Source organism: Bufo bufo, chromosome 8, assembly GCF_905171765.1.
Source record: "Bufo bufo chromosome 8, aBufBuf1.1, whole genome shotgun sequence".
In the NCBI taxonomy this organism is placed as follows: domain Eukaryota; kingdom Metazoa; phylum Chordata; class Amphibia; order Anura; family Bufonidae; genus Bufo; species Bufo bufo.
This window is the reverse complement of record NC_053396.1, coordinates 23,674,790-23,693,695: the sequence shown is the minus strand read 5'-3', so window position 1 is coordinate 23,693,695 and position 18,906 is coordinate 23,674,790. Positions and strand designations below refer to the sequence as shown.

Genomic DNA, 18,906 nt, shown 5'->3' with positions numbered 1-18,906 from the left:
GCTGATTCCTCAAGATAAGTCTGTTTCCTTTATTTGTGTTTCTTGCTGGCTTGATTCTAGGTGACCCTGACTCCGTCCGTATTAAGTGCAGGGAGCCGGTGGTCGTGTCCCCTCACTATTATAGGGTTTTCAGGTGTCACATAGCATAAGGTACGAGGGCATGCAATCATCTACCATAAAGATCTTTGCATGGGCATAGCAGTCAGGGAGAGCTCTAGGGGTTTTATAGGGCTCACCCATATGCTCCTTAGTTTGGGATCAAACCAGTCGGATGTTTATTTATAAGTTCCAGCGTTCTGCAACATCATCCGTGACAGTTTTTTACAGAGAACAAATAAACAAATAACAATAAACAAATAACAAAAGAACAAATAAATTCTCCTACCAAATAAACGAATTCCTATCCTGTGACACATCCAATGTAATCTACAGTATTGAATGCCCCTGCAATAAACAATACATAGGAAGAACCAAAAGATCTCTAAAAAGAAGAATATCAGAACATAGGAACAACATCAAAAATGGATATGAAAAACACTCCCTATCAAACCATTACAAAATATACCACAATAAGGATGCTAACCAAAGGATTTGCTGCCTTTGAAAAAGTGGAAATTAGTTGGAGGGGGGCACTTATCAAAAATGTCCAGACAAGAATCCAGGAGAATCTATGACTTAGAAACAATAACACCAGACGGTCTAAATGCAGAACTTGAATTATTCGGATTCCTATGATCTGAATCCCAATAGTTCTGGCGCTTGATGGACAGACGAGGTCCGGCTGTTTTACCAGCACCTCGTCCGTCCCTTGATAGGGGTCTCTCGCCCACACCCCTATCACAATAAAGACCAACGCCATCAAAATAAGACAAACACTACAACCCATCAATACACAGTGAACCACATGCACAATCAGATACAAATAAGACAACCAGCTCTACTACCCACTAGAACTATCAAAATTTCAACTTCTATATACCCTAGAAACAAAATAAAACATCAGATCCAACCATGGAGCTAAACAACACAAGTAGACAAAAAAAAAAACGCACATATACCCAAAAAACGCACCTGCGTTTTATACGCCATAGACAACACAACAGTGAATCTGTTAGATTCCTGAACCCTCTTTTTTGCTAAAAGCATCCACAATAGATATATAACAATTCCTGGGACAAAAACACTACGCTCTAAAACAAAAGAAGAACAAGTGCAGCTCAGAACATCTACCAAAAGGACCCAAAATAAACTAATAGAATAGCCCAACCCGACCTAAAATAACATCATAATAGAAAAGCAAAACGATACCAGGAAGGAAAAACCGCAGTAACTTTAAACAAACACATTACAAATGACAAACGCAACATAAAGTGCGGAATTCCAATTAGCAATATCCAGGCCGGGTTTTTGGTGGGACGATAAAACAAGTGGGTATAAAAGAGGGCAGTCCTAATGAATCCAACATGGCCACTGAGGAAGGTCGGAACACCTCAAAACGCGTCTGGCTCCCTGGCGTCATCCTTGAGACTACCCACGCCTTCGCTAAAGAACCTTGGAATATTACCGCAACAACAGAAGAAACCCTATGCCACCAACACACCATACAAATAAGAGGTACCAGCTGATTGGCAACATAGCTACCACGTGAGACGCCGATCCAGCCACAAAGAGCGCGCAACATACAGCGTGGGGAAGCAAGTCTCCGGAGGACTACACCGGCTGCCGCTTCACTCATACATTAACTAAGCTTGGACCGCAGGGAGAGTACAAAATAATTGCCGTGTGGGACGCCACTGTACCATAACCCCTCTGCTGGCATAAAACATCAGCTGTATTAACGAGCGCCACAATACCTAATATTACCAAGTGACATTGGACTAATTCACCACCTTCCTGGACTACTATTCCCTATCTATATTTTATATTTTTCTATATATATTATGTTTTTGGACTAATACCATTATATCTCTCGGACATTTTCAGATTGTTACATTTTTTATTTTAATTTATTTTTCATTGACTACACCTATACCTATCCTTACGTATTTTACCTAATACTACCACCACTACCCAAATTTTTTCCAGCACCACGCACAACCACTTTGCCCCTTTTTCCCCATGAACTAATACTTTTAAACCTACTGTAGTTCGGATACCTACCGTCACCAACCACACTTTATCCCCCTAATCCACGTTTTAAAAATTAGGAAAACAACCATCGGAATAACCTTTTTAATAATTATTTAATAATAACCTCTGTAATAATCAACTATAAATAAATATCCTATAAAAACCAGATATAGAGTGCCTGCCTATTTTATACTTTTACTATTCCTTCTCAAAGTCATAACTTTTTTTACTTTTCCATTCATTTCCTTTTTTTTTTTTTACGACTGCATGCAGGAAAAAAAATAATCCAAATGGAGTTAATGGATTAAAGAAACAGCAACACACAATTCCACCACAGTTATATGGGTTTCGTATTTACAGCGTTTCCTATGCGGTAAAACTGACCAGTTACTTTCATTCTCCGGGTCACTACGATTACAAACATACCACATACACTGCGTGCAGAATTATTAGGCAAATGAGTATTTTGACCACATCATCCTCTTTATGCATGTTGTCTTACTCCAAGCTGTATAGGCTCGAAAGCCTACTACCAACTAAGCATATTAGGTGATGTGCATCTCTGTAATGAGAAGGGGTGTGGTCTAATGACATCAACACCCTATATCAGGTGTGCATAATTATTAGGCAACTTCCTTTCCTTTGGCAAAATGGGTCAAAAGAAGGACTTGACAGGCTCAGAAAAGTCAAAAATAGTGAGATATCTTGCAGAGGGATGCAGCACTCTTAAAATTGCAAAGCTTCTGAAGCGTGATCATCGAACAATCAAGCGTTTCATTCAAAATAGTCAACAGGGTCGCAAGAAGCGTGTGGAAAAACCAAGGCGCAAAATAACTGCCCATGAACTGAGAAAAGTCAAGCGTGCAGCTGCCAAGATGCCACTTGCCACCAGTTTGGCCATATTTCAGAGCTGCAACATCACTGGAGTGCCCAAAAGCACAAGGTGTGCAATACTCAGAGACATGGCCAAGGTAAGAAAGGCTGAAAGACGACCACCACTGAACAAGACACACAAGCTGAAACGTCAAGACTGGGCCAAGAAATATCTCAAGACTGATTTTTCTAAGGTTTTATGGACTGATGAAATGAGAGTGAGTCTTGATGGGCCAGATGGATGGGCCCGTGGCTGGATTGGTAAAGGGCAGAGAGCTCCAGTCCGACTCAGACGCCAGCAAGGTGGAGGTGGAGTACTGGTTTGGGCTGGTATCATCAAAGATGGGCTTGTGGGGCCTTTTCGGGTTGAGGATGGGGTCAAGCTCAACTCCCAGTTTCTGGAAGACACCTTCTTCAAGCAGTGGTACAGGAAGAAGTCTGCATCCTTCAAGAAAAACATGATTTTCATGCAGGACAATGCTCCATCACACGCGTCCAAGTACTCCACAGCGTGGCTGGCAAGAAAGGGTATAAAAGAAGAAAATCTAATGACATGGCCTCCTTGTTCACCTGATCTGAACCCCATTGAGAACCTGTGGTCCATCATCAAATGTGAGATTTACAAGGAGGGAAAACAGTACACCTCTCTGAACAGTGTCTGGGAGGCTGTGGTTGCTGCTGCACGCAATGTTGATGGTGAACAGATCAAAACACTGACAGAATCCATGGATGGCAGGCTTTTGAGTGTCCTTGCAAAGAAAGGTGGCTATATTGGTCACTGATTTGTTTTTGTTTTGTTTTTGAATGTCAGAAATGTATATTTGTGAATGTTGAGATGTTATATTGGTTTCACTGGTAAAAATAAATAATTGAAATGGGTATATATTTGTTTTTTGTTAAGTTGCCTAATAATTTTGCACAGTAATAGTCACCTGCACACACAGATATCCCCCTAAAATAGCTAAAACTAAAAACAAACTAAAAACTACTTCCAAAAATATTCAGCTTTGATATTAATGAGTTTTTTGGGTTCATTGAGAACATGGTTGTTGTTCAATAATAAAATTAATCCTCAAAAATACAACTTGCCTAATAATTCTGCACTCCCTGTATATGTGGTTTTTCTTATGTTTTAATACTGGAGAAAAAAAACCCTTTGGAAAAAATGAATCTGTTCTTTGCATCATTATATTCTGACCCCCATGACTTTTTTTATTTCTGTGTACATAGCTGTGCGAGGGTTCATTTTCTGCGGGGAGATCTGTACCCCATTTCGGGGTGTGTATGACTTTTTGATCACTTTTTCTAAAAAAAAGATTTTGTGGAAGGCAAAGCGACTGAAAAACTGAATTGTCCAGTTTCACTTTTTTTTTCCTGTTTTGCCGTATGGGATAAATATTTTATTTTATAGTAGTGATGACCGTGAAATGTATTTTTTTAATTGTTTATGTATTTTCATTTTAGGGAAAGGGGTGTAATTTGAATATATATTTCTTATTAAAAAAAATTAATATATTTTTAAAAACTTTCGTTTTTTTACACTTTTTCATAGCTCCCCCTAGGGAACTATAAGAAGCAATCAGATCACTTCTCTCCTACATTCCAGTGCATTAGCATTGGAGTCTATTACAATTAGGACTCGTGCACACTACCGTATGTACTATCCTTGTCCGTAATGCGGACAATACTAGGACATGTTCTATCATTTTGCGGAATGGACATATACGGAAACGGAACACACACGGAGCAAGTTCTGTTTTTTTTGCGGACCCATTGAAGTGAACGGTTCCGCAAAAATAAAAATGGACAAGAAAATACGTTTGTGTGCATGAGCCCTTAGACTGTATTCCTATAGAGCCCTGCCACAGGCAGGGGCTCCATAGGAACTAATGTGCGACAGCCTCTTGTCGCTCAGGAGGACAGAGGCTGCCGCACACTGCATACAGCTTCCCTGATCCTCACCAGGGCACGAGCCGGGAGCGCACACTCCCAGTTTTTACCCTCACAGATGCCGTAGTCACATTTGACCACGGCATCTGAGGGGTTAAACGTATGTGATCGCCGACATTAACCTCGGGTGTCTACTGTTTAAAACAACCGATAGACGACGGCGGCATAGACATATACCATAGAATAGGACGTGTTCTATCTTTTTTGCGGAGTCACGGAACAGACACACAGATGCGGACACTGGGGCTATACCAGTTTTTGGCACTAAAAAAAAAAAAAAGGCGTCTGTATTGCGACTTTTTAGATGTCAGATTTTGTCCTATGGGCGTTTTCGCGTGTCCTCTGTTTTTGCCGGCTGAGGCCTGAGCCTCGTCGTAAATTAGGCGTAAAACAACAACAGGCTTTGTAAATGAGCCCCAATAAGTAGCAATCAATCAGCCACAAGAGCAGATGCCCCCGGGGGTACCTGTATTCTCCAAAAATGGTCTCTCAACCCCCTGGAAACAGGACAATCTCTATGGCCGGGACATCAGTAACTCCAGAACATCGGGGTCGGGTTAAAACCGTGCTCGCAAATTAGCGGCGGCAGTCCGCGGCAGGGTCCATGACCACCCTGTTGGATCCCAGGGTCACTCAGCAGGCCTAACGGATCCTCCTCATTCAGCAGCGCTCTTACACTCACGGACTCCCCCACTAGAAGTTTTGAGCGCCTCCTCTTTTGGACCTGGTCCCACCTAGGACGCAAACCGCTATAGCATCCGTAGGCGCGACCCCTGACCTCGGCCACGCCACAGTCCGACGACATCTGTGAGATCTGGGCCTCGCTCCTACCTGCTCTCTGGATGCGCAGTAATAGGGAGAACTCTGTCAATCAGAGCGGAGAAGAAGGGGCAGCGCACGCCATGAATATCACGAATCTGTGCCGCAGCGCTGTGGTCCGGCCGCAAAAAAAACAGACCGCGCGCTATTTTCTCTGGTCCATGGGGCAAATCGGACATGGGAATGGCTAAAGGGGTTCTCCGCCTTTTTCTTACGCACGAGCAATCCTCACCATCTGATCAGTGGGGGTCTGACACCAGGAACCCCCACCGAAGGAGCTCTGAGAAATGAAAGGTGGAATGTGTTCTCCTTTGCACCAGTTTTGATAAATCTCCCCATTACATGCACACGCACACAGCTCTGCTACACGCACACAGCTCTGCTACACGCACACACTTACTGTTCCAAACACATAAAACACACACAGCTTCAGGGTGCGGAGATGTAGGTATAGCGCAGTATCAGCTCACTGGAAATAAGCCGTTTACTCAGGGTTCACGTTAATGGCCACTACCCTACCACACACTCCTCACTAGCACGCACTCACACAGCTCTGCTGCACTACCATTGCACACAGCTCTGCTGCACATCCACTACAGATTTGATGCACGTTACAAACAGCTCTGCTACACAACCACTATGCATACAATTGCTGCACACATTACACACACAGCTCTACTACACAAACACATAAATAATATATATAAAATGCACACATTACACATACACAGCTCAACTACACAACCACTACATATGGATTTGCTGCACGCATTGCACACTGCTATACAAACACTACACATGGATTGGCCGTACAGATTACACACATGCTGCACACGTTACTACTGCAGTCACGACACACACGGCTCTGCTGCACGAACGCGTCACACTCCCCCATTTATCCCCCTCAAACGGCCCTCCCTCCGGTCATGTGACTGATCACCTGACCGTGACGTCACCGAAGGCCCTCTCCCCTTCCCCCCCATGTGGGGTTCATTGGTTTCCAGCTCTAGGATCGGCTGCTGCAACTCCTGCAGATCAGGTATAGGGACTACTACTCCCACCATTCCGTGCCAGTGCATGCTGGGGCTTGTAGTCTCACCTCAGTTCTGGTTCTGAAGCTCGAGATGATAATATCCATCAGTGTCTGGGAAAGCTGGGTGACAACCAGTATGGCTGGCACTCTAGAGAGGTTGTCAGCCCCTCCCCCCCCAACTGGGTGACAACCCCCATTGGAGTCAGAAATGACTGGTTGTCGCATATTTTATCCACATGGTGAAGCGCTAAGGATCGCCATGGTAACGTGGTATTATGGGATGTGTGACGGGGTTAGTGTCTCTATACTGTATTTTGGACGGATCCCACTGGTTTAGAAGGGCGCGTTCACACGCAGCAGATCTTCTTGCAGACAGTTCAGCGTCTTTCTCATTCATGGAACTGATTTTCAGTCACAGACATGGCTTCGGATTCTCCTATAATGATGGGAGGAGGGGGGCGCTCACTGTATCCCAGTAACATTCTGTGTTCTTTTCCTAGCACCGGAGAGATGGCGGAGTCGTCCAGCGCAGCGCCACCTGATAAAGACCGGGAAGCCAAGACCCACTTCAGGATCATTAGGTTTATAATGGAGGCTGGTAAGGAGCGCCTCCAGTGGCTGTGCTGGGAATCGCTATGGAGCTGGCACACAGAGGGAGGGCTGTGGTGGTCGCCGGCACACAGAGGAGGGGGGTGGTGGTCGCTGGCACACAGAGGGAGGGGTGTGGTGGTCGCTGGCACACAGAGGAGGGGTGTGGTGGTCGCCGGGACACAGAGGGAGGGCTGTGGTGGTCGCCGGCACACAGAGGGAGGGCTGTGGTGGTCGCCGGCACACAGAGGGAGGGCTGTGGTGGTCGCCGGCACACAGAGGGAGGGCTGTGGTGGTCGCCGGCACACAGAGGGAGGGCTGTGGTGGTCGCCGGCACACAGAGGGAGGGCTGTGGTGGTCGCCGGCACACAGAGGGAGGGCTGTGTTGGTCGCCGGCACACAGAGGGAGGGCGGTGTTGGTCGCCGGCACACAGAGGGAGGGCGGTGTTGGTCGCCGGCACACAGAGGGAGGGCGGTGTTGGTCGCCGGCACACAGAGGGAGGGCGGTGGTGGTCGCCGGCACACAGAGGGAGGGCGGTGGTGGTCGCCGGCACACAGAGGGAGGGCGGTGGTGGTCGCCGGCACACAGAGGGAGGGCGGTGGTGGTCGCCGGCACACAGAGGGAGGGCGGTGGTGGTCGCCGGCACACAGAGGGAGGGCGGTGGTGGTCGCCGGCACACAGAGGGAGGGCGGTGGTGGTCGCCGGCACACAGAGGGAGGGCTGTGGTGGTCGCCGGCACACAGAGGGAGGGCTGTGGTGGTCGCCGGCACACAGAGGGAGGGCTGTGGTGGTCGCCGGCACACAGAGGGAGGGCGGTGGTGGTCGCCGGCACACAGAGGGAGGGCTGTGGTGGTCGCCGGCACACAGAGGGAGGGCTGTGGTGGTCGCCGGCACACAGAGGGAGGGCTGTGGTGGTCGCCGGCACACAGAGGGAGGGCTGTGGTGGTCGCCGGCACACAGAGGGAGGGGTGTGGTGGTCGCCGGCACACAGAGGGAGGGGTGTGGTGGTCGCCGGCACACAGAGGGAGGGCTGTGGTGGTCGCCGGCACACAGAGGGAGGGCTGTGGTGGTCGCCGGCACAAAGAGGGAGGGCTGTGGTGGTCGCCGGCACACAGAGGGAGGGCTGTGGTGGTCGCCGGCACACTAAGGACTGCATTTCGGGCTCCATGGCGTGGCGGAGTGACCACTACTGGTCTGTGATTAGATCATCGTGGTGACAGGACCTGACCCATTTCCCTGTGCTGCACTTATCACTCTCATCATCTCTTGCAGGGGTGAAGCTCGGGATGCAGTCCATCCCCATAGCTACGGCTTGCACGGTTTATCACAAGTTCTTCCATGAGACCACCTTAGATGCCTATGACCCGCACCTCGTGGCCATGTCCGCCATCTACCTGGCTGGGAAGGTTGAGGAGCAACATCTCAGAACGAGGGACATCATTAATGTGTGTCACAGGTGAGAAGTAACAGGACATCGGAGATGTGCAGCCGGGGGCTAAGACATAGCGAGGGTTCACAGATCAGAACTTAGTAAATCCACCTCACGACTCTCCTCCATACTTTACACTGCATTAAGACTAAAGGTACATATAAATCAGTGGCTTTCAATGTTGTCTCTGAGCAGTGCCAAAGGGCTTTACACGCTCTGGTGAGGCCTTTCATTCTGGAGAATCAGGAGGCTCTTTTCACTGGTATCAGATGACTTAAGGCCCTGTACTGGCATCGTAGGGAGCGGGTACGGCAAAGCAGGCGCCAGTATTGCCTGAGAACAGCAGTGATCTAGGCTCTTATTCTATGATGAAGATTAAAGGGCATCTGTCAGCAGTTTTGTACCTATGACACTGGCTGACTTGTTACATTGTACTTGGCATCTGTGTTGGTCCCATGTCCATATGTGCCCACATTGCTGAGAAAAATGATGTTTTCATATATGCAAATTAGCCTCTAGGAGCAACGGGGGCGTTACCATTACACCTAGAGGCTCTGCTCTCTCTGTAAACTGCTGCATTCTCTCCACTTTCATTAAGAGGACCAAGCAGTGTAAACATCGTCACACCTGGTCCTGTCAATCAAAGTGCAGAGAGTGCAGCAGTTGCAGAGAGAGCAGAGCCTCTAGGAGTAACGACAACGCCCCCGTTGCTCCCAGAGTCTCATTTGCATATAATAAAACATCATTTTTCTCAGCGATGCGGGCACATATGAAGATGGGACCAACACAGATGCCAAGTACAATGCAACAGGTCAGCCAATGTCATAGGTACAAAACTGCTGACAGATGCCCTTTAAGGGCCAGTTCACACAGATTTTTTGGCACTGATATTGGCCCATTTGTGCCTCAAAAAACGCCTCAAAGCAGCCTTCCATTCTTCTCAGTGGGAAGGAGGACTTGCTTCCCCCCCACATGCTGAATCTTCCATTGAATTGAACAGGAAGCATAAAAAAGATCCACTCCGTAAGTGTCCTTGCAGGGTTTTTTTTTTTTTTTTGCACTTTTCCAGTGCGGTTTTTGACATGGAAAAACCATCGTCTGAAAATGCAGTTTTGTATTGAAGTAAACACCCATCGGTAAAAAAAAAAAAAGCGTTAACAAAACTGCGCAGATTCCATGCTGAATTTAGTAGGCGTGGTGTGAACAGAGCCTCACAGTCCGGAAGCCTCCGAGGAGAATTCGGTCTGATGTGCTTTTTCTTTCTCCAGGTATCTGAATCCAGGGAGTGACCCCCTTGAAGTGGATGCCAAGTTCTGGGAGCTGCGGGACAGCATCGTGCAGTGCGAGCTATTGATGCTCCGCCTCCTACACTTCCGCGTCTCCTTCACCCATCCACACATGGTGAGCGATTCCGAGAACAGTCTCCATTGTTTTCCACCATTAAAGTCTATTTGACTACCGGGGAGAGCCAAGCGTGGTGCTCTGCTGTCCCTGGCACTTCTGAGATGAAGGAAGCGGTGGTGAGCATGCTCGACCAACGCTCCGGTCATACGTGGACACAGGTCTCCCCTTCTCATAGGTGAGAGTCCCGGCGGTCAGACCCCGGTTATCCCCTACTTAAAGGGGTTGTCCAGCTTAGTAGACGACAACCCCAATAGTCCGAACCAGTGGCAAGTTGAAGAAAAAAGAATTCCCTTGTCCATAGCCCTGATTGTTCCAGCGCCCTGCTGTTTCCGTCCCTGTTGGACCAGACGTGGCATGATCCCGTGAGTGCTGTCGCCAATCGCTGGCCTCAGCAGTCATGGGACCAAGCTACTGTCGGTCTTGGGGGGGGACCGGAAGCAGCTGGAAATGGGGCAGTGGTGCAGCAAAGGTAGGGCTGTGGACAGTTGAGTTTTTTTATTTATTTATTATTTTTTTATTTTATTTATTACTGGGCACTGATTTTTACTACTGGGGTTGTTGGCCCCTAGGCCAGACCGCCCCTTTAACTCGTCATAACTGGAATACCCCTTAGTCACCAGCCTGCTTATGCCTTAACCACCTTAAAAATTTTCATCATCGCCTTGGTTTTTCCGTCTCTACAGCAACATAAGGGCTTTTTTTTTTTTTTGCGGGACAAGTTGTAGTTTTTAATGCCACCATTTTGGGGGACACGTAACTTTGATTAACTCCTTCTGGAACAGGGATGGGGGAAAAAAAACTGCGATACCGTTACTTAGTTTTTCCGTTATAAATTTTGCGGCATTCATTTTTCAGCATAAATAAGAAAAACGTTATTTTCTGGGTCAGTGCGAATACAGCGATACCAAATATAGACATATATATATACATGGGGGGTCATTTACTAATGGGAATTCACCTATTTTTGGCGTATTTCTGGCGCAGATTTTCCCCTGACAATCTGCGACTTTTCCCTGCTCACGCCAGGTCTAAAAAAAGGGAGCGGGAACGGGGGCGGGTCTCATTTATCATTTTCTACACCTGTTTTAGGCGTAAAAATGGTGTAAATTTAAGCCAGAATGGAAGCTGTCTTACCTTTAGACTGGCAGTGGCCGGCGCCTCTTCATAACTTCAGCGGATCCACCGCCTGCGCAGGGGTTATTAGGACTGGAGTCCAAAATGCCAATCTTAACAAATGACCCCCATAGTTGTTTTTATTTTTTTGCGTTTTTTCTACTTTTTTTTTTTTTTTTAAGAAAATGTTTTTGCATCTCAAGACTTATTTTGAGGCACATAACACTTTTTTTGATCGCTTTTTATTCATTTTTTTTCATTTTTATGGTGAATAAGCAAAAACCAGCAATTCTTTTTTTTTTTTTTTTTGAGGCATTGAAGATAATTGTGTAGTGCTGGTCATTACGGACGCAACAGTACCAAATATGTGGAGGGGATTTTATTTTTGCAATTTTTTTGCTAGGATACACAGCAGGCGGACCTGATTAGGTCCCAGGCCGCCATGCCAAGACATCTGCACCCTGCTATGTCATTTGTGGGGTGCCGATGAGAGACCGCTACCTCTGTATACAGCTTAAGAGCTTAGACTACTTTCACACTAGCGGCAAGGAACTCCGGCAGGCTGTTCCGGCGGGTGAACAGCCTGTCGGATGCGTGCTGCCGCTAGTGCACGCGTGCCCCCTGACTACCTCTCCGGCCCCATTGACTGTAATGTGGGCGTGCTGGAAATCTGGCGGCAGCACAGCAAGCATTACCGAGAGGCGGGCGGAATAAAAGTACGACATGTAGTTTTATTCCGGCCGCCTCTCGGCATGTTTGCTGTGCTGCCGCCGGAACTCCGGCTCGCCCCCATTATAGTCAATGGGGCCGGAGCGGTAGTCCGGGGGCACGCGTGCACTAGCAGCAGCACGGATCTGACAGGCGGTTCACCCACCGGAACAGCCTGCCGGAGTTCCTTGCCGCTAGTGTGAAACTAGCCTTAGATGCTGCATTCACTATTAGCCACGGCATCTATGGAGTTCCTGGATCGGCACTTCTGCTGGTCCAGGTCTTTAGAGCAGGAGCGCGGCTCTAATGTTAGAGCCAAGCCTCCGCTACACGGGAGAACCATGTAACACTTAGACTGGGCCGCCGTAAAAAGGCAGCGGCCCGTCTGAGTCCCCTTAGTGACCGCCGTACAAAGGCATGTTGGTGGTCACGAAGGGGTTAAAGGGGTATTCCAGAATTTAACAATTGATGAACGATCCCTAGGGGTCCCTGGCAGAGGGGTATGGACCTACGTCCTGGAGCTCATCGTCGTCTGTGTATTCTTCTTTGTAGTATTTGCTGCATTACCTCGTGTCCTTAAAGAACTGGATGAACCGGCACAGCTGGGAGCGCACGCCGATCGCCACCGCCTCCTGGGCCCTTCTCAGGGACAGCTACCATGGGGACATCTGCCTCCGCTATCAGGCCCAGCACGTAGCTGTCGCTGTCTTGTTCTTTGCTCTGCAGTGCTACGGCGTGGACGTTCCGGGCAATGAGAGTGCAGAAACTCAATGGTGGAAGGTGAGGACCTCATAAGTACAGGAATGCTTGGTGGACAGGGATGGACACGGTTACTTGATCCACCCACACATGGCAGTGCTTCCCTGACCCTGTCCCAGTGCCGGAAGCAGAAGGCTATGTCCACCGTGTGGTTTCCGATGCCGACAATCACTTGAATGGCAACTGATTTTTTTTATTTTTTATCCCGTGTCCTTTCCGTTTTTTAATAAGGCCCATATGCAGAACCATTCACTTTAACGGGGGCCGCCAAAAAACGGAAATGACTGTGTGCATTCCGTGTCCACGTGGCCGTTTCGCAAAAAAAATACATGTCCTATTATTGTCCGCATTACGGACAAGAATAGGACTGATCTATTATGGGCCCGAAGTTCCGCAAAACGCAGTTCGTGCGCATGAGCCCTTACAGTGCACAAGCTGTGGTGTAATTGGTTGCTATGAAGTTTATCTTTTAGACAATTTTCATAAATCTCCTATGTCTAGTGCATGACTTGAGGGGGCGGAGCATGACACCTGGATAGCAGAGAGTCCTGTGCCATGCTCCGCCCCCTGAGGCCCTGCACTAGACATAACACAGAGGCCCAGATTCTTATAGGACTTTTCCTGGAGTCAAATATTGATGACTCATCTTGAGGATAGGTCATCAGTATTTGATTGATGGGGGTCCGACACCGGACACTGCCACCAATCACCGGAGCACCGCGGCCTTCTCGCAGCTTACCAGGCACAGCGCCATACGATTGTATTGCTGTACAGCAGCGGCGGCAAGAAGCGCACGGCGTCATAGCAACCAATGACGTCGCGCGCTCCTGCAATGCCAGTCCGGTATCTCACGGACGGTGTTCCACGGACGTCTGCATGAGGCTTAACTCTGGGCCAAAGCGGCCGTTCTGTCCGGAGTGCCCCTTTACTATGTATGTGTGGTAATAACTTTAAAGGGTTTTTTTCAAGACTTTTATACTCGGTGGGGGTCCTGGGTGTCAGACCTCCACCGATCAGATACCGATGGGCAAACGGCGGCACTCCAGCTGTTGTGAAACTACAATTCCCAGCATGCTCCATTTATTCCTATGAGAGTTCTGAAAAGAGCGGAGCAATTGTGCATGCTGGGAGTTGTAGTTTCCCAACAAGCTGGAGTGGTGCAGTATCTGAGCGGTGGGCGTCTGACACCTGGGCCCCCCCGCCAATCAGCTGTTTGAGAAGTTGTCTGCACACGCACCTTAGCCTAGGACAGGGATTCAGATGCTGTGAATCTACAACTCCCAGCATTCACACTTGCTCGGCTGTGAAAGGAGGATTCTGGGAGTTGTAGTTTTAGAACAGCTGGAGTGCCGGCGGTTATTATTTTTTTTCTCTTTTGTCTTCTAGGTGTTCAGTGAAGACCTCAGCAGGGAGACCATAGACTGCATCATATCTGAGCTGATGCACATCTACACTATGGATACAGAGATACCTTGACCTCAGGAGATATTCTCCATGACATTGAACCTGTGGGACTATCTAAAGACCTCCACAAACTTCATTCCTTTAAGGGATTTTCCTTAACACAACTGAAGGTTTCTGGTGCCTGGACTTCTTCTTTTTGATGCATCTGATGCAACTTCCATCACTCCCAACTGTTGTGAAACCACAGCTCCCAGCATGCACCCTTACTCAGCTGCTCTAGGAACTTGCCTGGAAGTGAGTGGAGCATTTTGGGAGTGGTGGTCTCACCACTGACGCCTGATCTAATGGAAGCCATCGGAGGTCCCTGTTGCAGCTTTTCCCATGGAGGGTCATGTATACCTCCAGTGTGACCACCGCTGAGACTTTTGTCGGAGATGCTGATAACTCAACCCAAGACGCCTCTACGTTCTGCATTTTGGAGGAGGCTTTGTGCGGGGACATTTATCATGGGGCATGAGACAGAATGTGCCCCACACAATGTCTTACCAGCCTCATGCCCGTCCAGGTGACTATACTGCTATACGAGCCCCATTTTTTTTTTTATAGATTTGAAGCGTACGGCGAGACCAATTCCATGTTTTTTGAAGAGCCTTATTGTATAGACATTTGTTATGTCAAGTTTTTCCTCTCTTCAGTCTTAAAGGGTCACCAAACCCTGAAAAAAAGGAAAAAACGAAGAATCACTTCACATCAAGTTTGTCTGTATAGTCTTTTCTTCATGGACATCTGCAGTCAGTGAATGGTCTCCTTGCTCCCTTCATGTCCATCTTCGGCTGGAGATGGGCTCTGTGGGAGAGGGGGGGGTTAACGCTGCATCACTGTCAGACTCTGTGGACGGGTATGGAGGCAGCAGCTTCTCGCGAACCCCCCCAGCCTGTTTAACTTTCTCTCTCTCTCTCTCTCCGCTCCAGCCAATGTCACCCCATTTATCCACTCAGAGAGGGCTCAGCAGTGCAAAGAAATGGTGAAGGACCTGCTTGATGTCACCATGTGGGCGGAGCTCCTGTGCTGCATGTATGTGACAAGTAAGGCCTCTTTCACACTTGCGTTGTTGGGATCCGGCATGCACTTCCGTTGCCGGAGGTGCCCGCCGGATCCGGAAAAACGCAAGTGTACTGAAAGCATTTGAAGACGGAACCGTCTTCCAAATGCTTTCAGTGTTACTATGGCACCCAGGACGCTATTAAAGTCATGGTTGCCATAGTAGGAGCGGGGGAGCGGTATACTTACAGTCCGTGCGGCTCCCGGGGCGCTCCAGAATGACGTCAGAGCGCCCCATGCGCATGGATGACGTGATCCATGCGATCACATGATCCATGCGCTTGGGGCGCCCTGACGTCACTCTGGAGCGCCCGGGGAGCCGCACGGACGGTAAGTATGCTGCTCCCCCGCTCCCCACTGCACTTTACCATGGCTGCCAGGACTTTAGCGTCCTGGCAGCCATGGTAACCATTCAGAAAAAGCTAAATGTTGGCTCCGGCAATGCGCCGAAACAACGTTTAGCTTAAGGCCGGATCCGGATCAATGCCTTCCAATGGGCATTAATTCCGGATCCGGCCTTGCGGCAAGTGTTCCGGATTTTTGGCCGGAGCAAAAAGCGCAGCATGCTGCAGTATTTTCTCCGGCCAAAAAACGTTCCGTTCCGGAACTGAAGACATCCTGGTGCATCCTGAACGGATTTCTCTCCATTCAGAATGCATGGGGATAATCCTGATCAGGATTCTTCCGGCATAGAGCCCCGACGACGGAACTCTATGCCGGAAGACAATAACGCAGGTGTGAAAGAGCCCTTAGGCTACTTTCACACACTAGCGTTTTTCTTTTCCGGCATAGAGTTCCGTCCTAGGGGCTCAAATCCGCAAAAGAACTGATCAGTTTTATCCCCATGCATTCTGAATGGAGAGTAATCCGTTCAGGATGTCTTCAGTTCAGTCTTTTTGACTGATCAGACTTTTCAGAAAACCGTAGCATGTTTACCTCCGGCCAAAAATCCGGAACACTTTGACTGAACGCCGGATCCGGCATTTTCCCCATTGACTTGCATTAATGCCGCATCCGGCGCCGCGTGTTACGTCAAACCAGCTTTTGCATGTTAAACCTGAAAAATGTGCAAAAAAAAATATGTCCATAAATGGCGGATCCGTTTTTTCCAATGCATTTTTTCATTGTGATCAGAATCCTGATCAGGATTCAAATGTAATCCGTTTTTACACGTTTTTCCGGATCTGGCGGGCAGTTCCGGCGACTGAATTGCCCGCCGGATTCAAACAACGCTAGTGTGAAAGTAGCCTAACATAACTTGTCAAATACTAGGAGTTGTAGTTCTTTCCTTCTTACTCCCTGTAATGTCCTCTGCTAGCCCATGATAACCTCCTAGAAATGCTGGGAGCTGTAGTTCTCTCCTCTTATACCTGCTCCCTGTAATGTCCTCCAGTATCACATAATAACAGTCTGGACATGCTGGGAATTGTAGTCTTCTCCTCCTATGTCCCTCTTCATGTAATGCACCAGAAGCCCCAGTCAAGTGAATGTCCCTTCATTTTATTAGGAGCAGTGAAGGTCCCGGCAGCTGGACCCTCATCAGTCAGAAAGCGATGGCATCTGTTAGAAATGTAAGGGGACAATAGCCCTTTAATAAAAAGACGACTTGTCACCTCCCCTGACAGGTCCGTTTTAGTAACTTCATGCATCCCCCCGTGTAATAACCATTCTGGATCATCTATCCTTATGACTCTATGTTGGTCCATTCCTTTATTATTCCTGCTAGAAGTTAAGAAGGAATTACTAGCAGTCTGCCATAAAGGTCCAGAAGGGTGTTACCAGTTGGGGTTGTGTACCTGCGATTGGTTGATGTCAGGCTCTACGGAGACTTCCTCCAAGCTGGTAACACCCTTCTGGACCTTCATTGCAAACTGCTAGCAACATCTAGTAGGAATAATCTAGTAGGAATAATAAAGGAATGGGCCAGCATAGAGTCCTAAGAATAGATGCTCCAGAATTGTTAATACATGGGGGTGCAAGCAGTTACTAAAACAGACATGTCATTAAGGGGGTATTGTCATCTTGCATCTCTAACCGACGCCATTTAACTCTGCATTTCTTTTATTTAAGTATGTGTAAGTTTCATGTAATTTTAACTTTTATTATATGCGAATGAGCCTCTAGGAGCAGGAAGGGGGGACATTGCACCTGCTCCTAGAGGCTCTGTTCGCGCACCTCATTTCCACGCCCTTCTGTCTTGATTGACAGGGCCAGGCCAGCTTTGGTTCTCCTGCTGGCCCCGTCTGCCGTGTAAATCTCGCGCCTGCGCCGTCCCATTCAGTATTCGGCGCAGACGAGATGAGACACAGTCTGCTACGTACTCCTTCACCATCTTCCAAAATGTTTCCCTCCTTGTGACACTAGGCCGCGCATCAGGTTGAGGGTGCTGGCGGGGTGTCATAAAACTGCCCCAGGCCTTGGAGAGTGTTGCTCTGCCTCTGTTGGAACCGCCTTGTGTTCCCCTCGTCTCCCCTCCTCGATTGGCCAAGGAACTACGTACTCTTTTTTTTCCACAAGACCTTCTGGTATTGCACCATTTTGTTAGTCCTCTCCACCACAGGAATGAGAGATGAGAAGTTCTGTAGCAGGGGTCGAGAAGGGTGAACAACCAGTAATCGGTGTTGGCCAAAATGCGTACAACGCGAGGGTCACGGGAAAGGCAGCCTAACATAAAGTCAGTCATGTGTGCCAGAGTCCTAACAGACAAGACTTCGCTGTCCTAGTCAGGAGGACGGCTCTCAATCTCCTCATCCTCTTCTTCTACCCATCCAAACTGAGCAGATGGAATTTAACTTCCATGGGTACTACCCTCTGTAGCGGAGGCAACCGTCTCCAGCTCCTCCTCCTCCTCATCATCCAATTTACGCTGAGAAGACAAACTGAGGGTGGTCTGGCTATCACCCTGTGTAGTGTCTTCCCCCATTTCCACCTCTTCCACATGCAAAGCTTCGGCCTTAATTGTGAGCAGCGAGCGTTTGAGTAGACACAGAAGTGGGATGGTTGCGCTGATAATATCGTTATAGCCGCTCACCATCTGTGTTGATTCCTCAAAGTTGTGTAAAACCTCACAGAGGTCAGAAATCAATGCCCACTCGTCGCTTGTGAAGAACGGAAGCTGACTAGAAAGGCAACGACCATGTTGTAGTGGGTATTCCACTGCTGCTCACAAAGCCTGGCCAACATGTGGAACGTGGAGTTCCAGCGCGTGGCTCACGTCGCACAACAGTCGGTGAGCTGGCAATTGCAATCGCTGCTGCAGCGTTGCCAGACCGGTTGAAGCTGTTGATGACTTGCGGAAATGGGCACACATGTGGCAGACCTTCACCAGTAGCTCAACCAAGTTGGGGTAGGTTTTGAGAAACCGCTGAACCAGTAGGTTGAACACGTGGGCTAGGCATGGTATGTGTGTGAGCTTGCCGAGCTCCAAAGCCGCCACCAAGTTACGACCATTGTCAGACACAACCATGCCTGGTTCTAGGTTGAGTGGTCAGCTCAGTCTGGTCCCTTATACCCTGCCACAGCTCTGTGGCGGTGTGCTGTTTGTCACCTAAGCAAATCAGTTCAAGCACGGCCTGTTGCCACTTCCCCACTGCA

At 48.4% G+C, this 18,906-nt stretch overlaps 1 protein-coding gene across 2 annotated transcripts; it reads left to right on the top strand.

Annotated features, from left to right (window-relative positions):
- The first annotated feature begins 6,711 nt into the window (after positions 1-6,711).
- CCNQ (cyclin Q) lies at positions 6,712-15,217 on the top strand. 2 transcript variants are annotated; one of them, XM_040405728.1, is made up of 6 exons: positions 6,712-6,811; positions 7,309-7,403; positions 8,667-8,850; positions 10,092-10,224; positions 12,601-12,828; positions 14,194-15,216. In XM_040405728.1, exons 2-6 carry the CDS (start codon positions 7,316-7,318, stop codon positions 14,281-14,283), a joined length of 723 nt encoding a protein of 240 aa, XP_040261662.1. In that variant the 5' UTR covers positions 6,712-6,811; positions 7,309-7,315; the 3' UTR covers positions 14,284-15,216. The 2 variants fall into 2 exon arrangements, with proteins under 2 accessions (XP_040261662.1, XP_040261663.1); XM_040405729.1 differs by having other exon boundaries at positions 6,750-6,811; positions 7,306-7,403; positions 14,194-15,217.
- Positions 15,218-18,906: the final 3,689 nt, after the last annotated feature.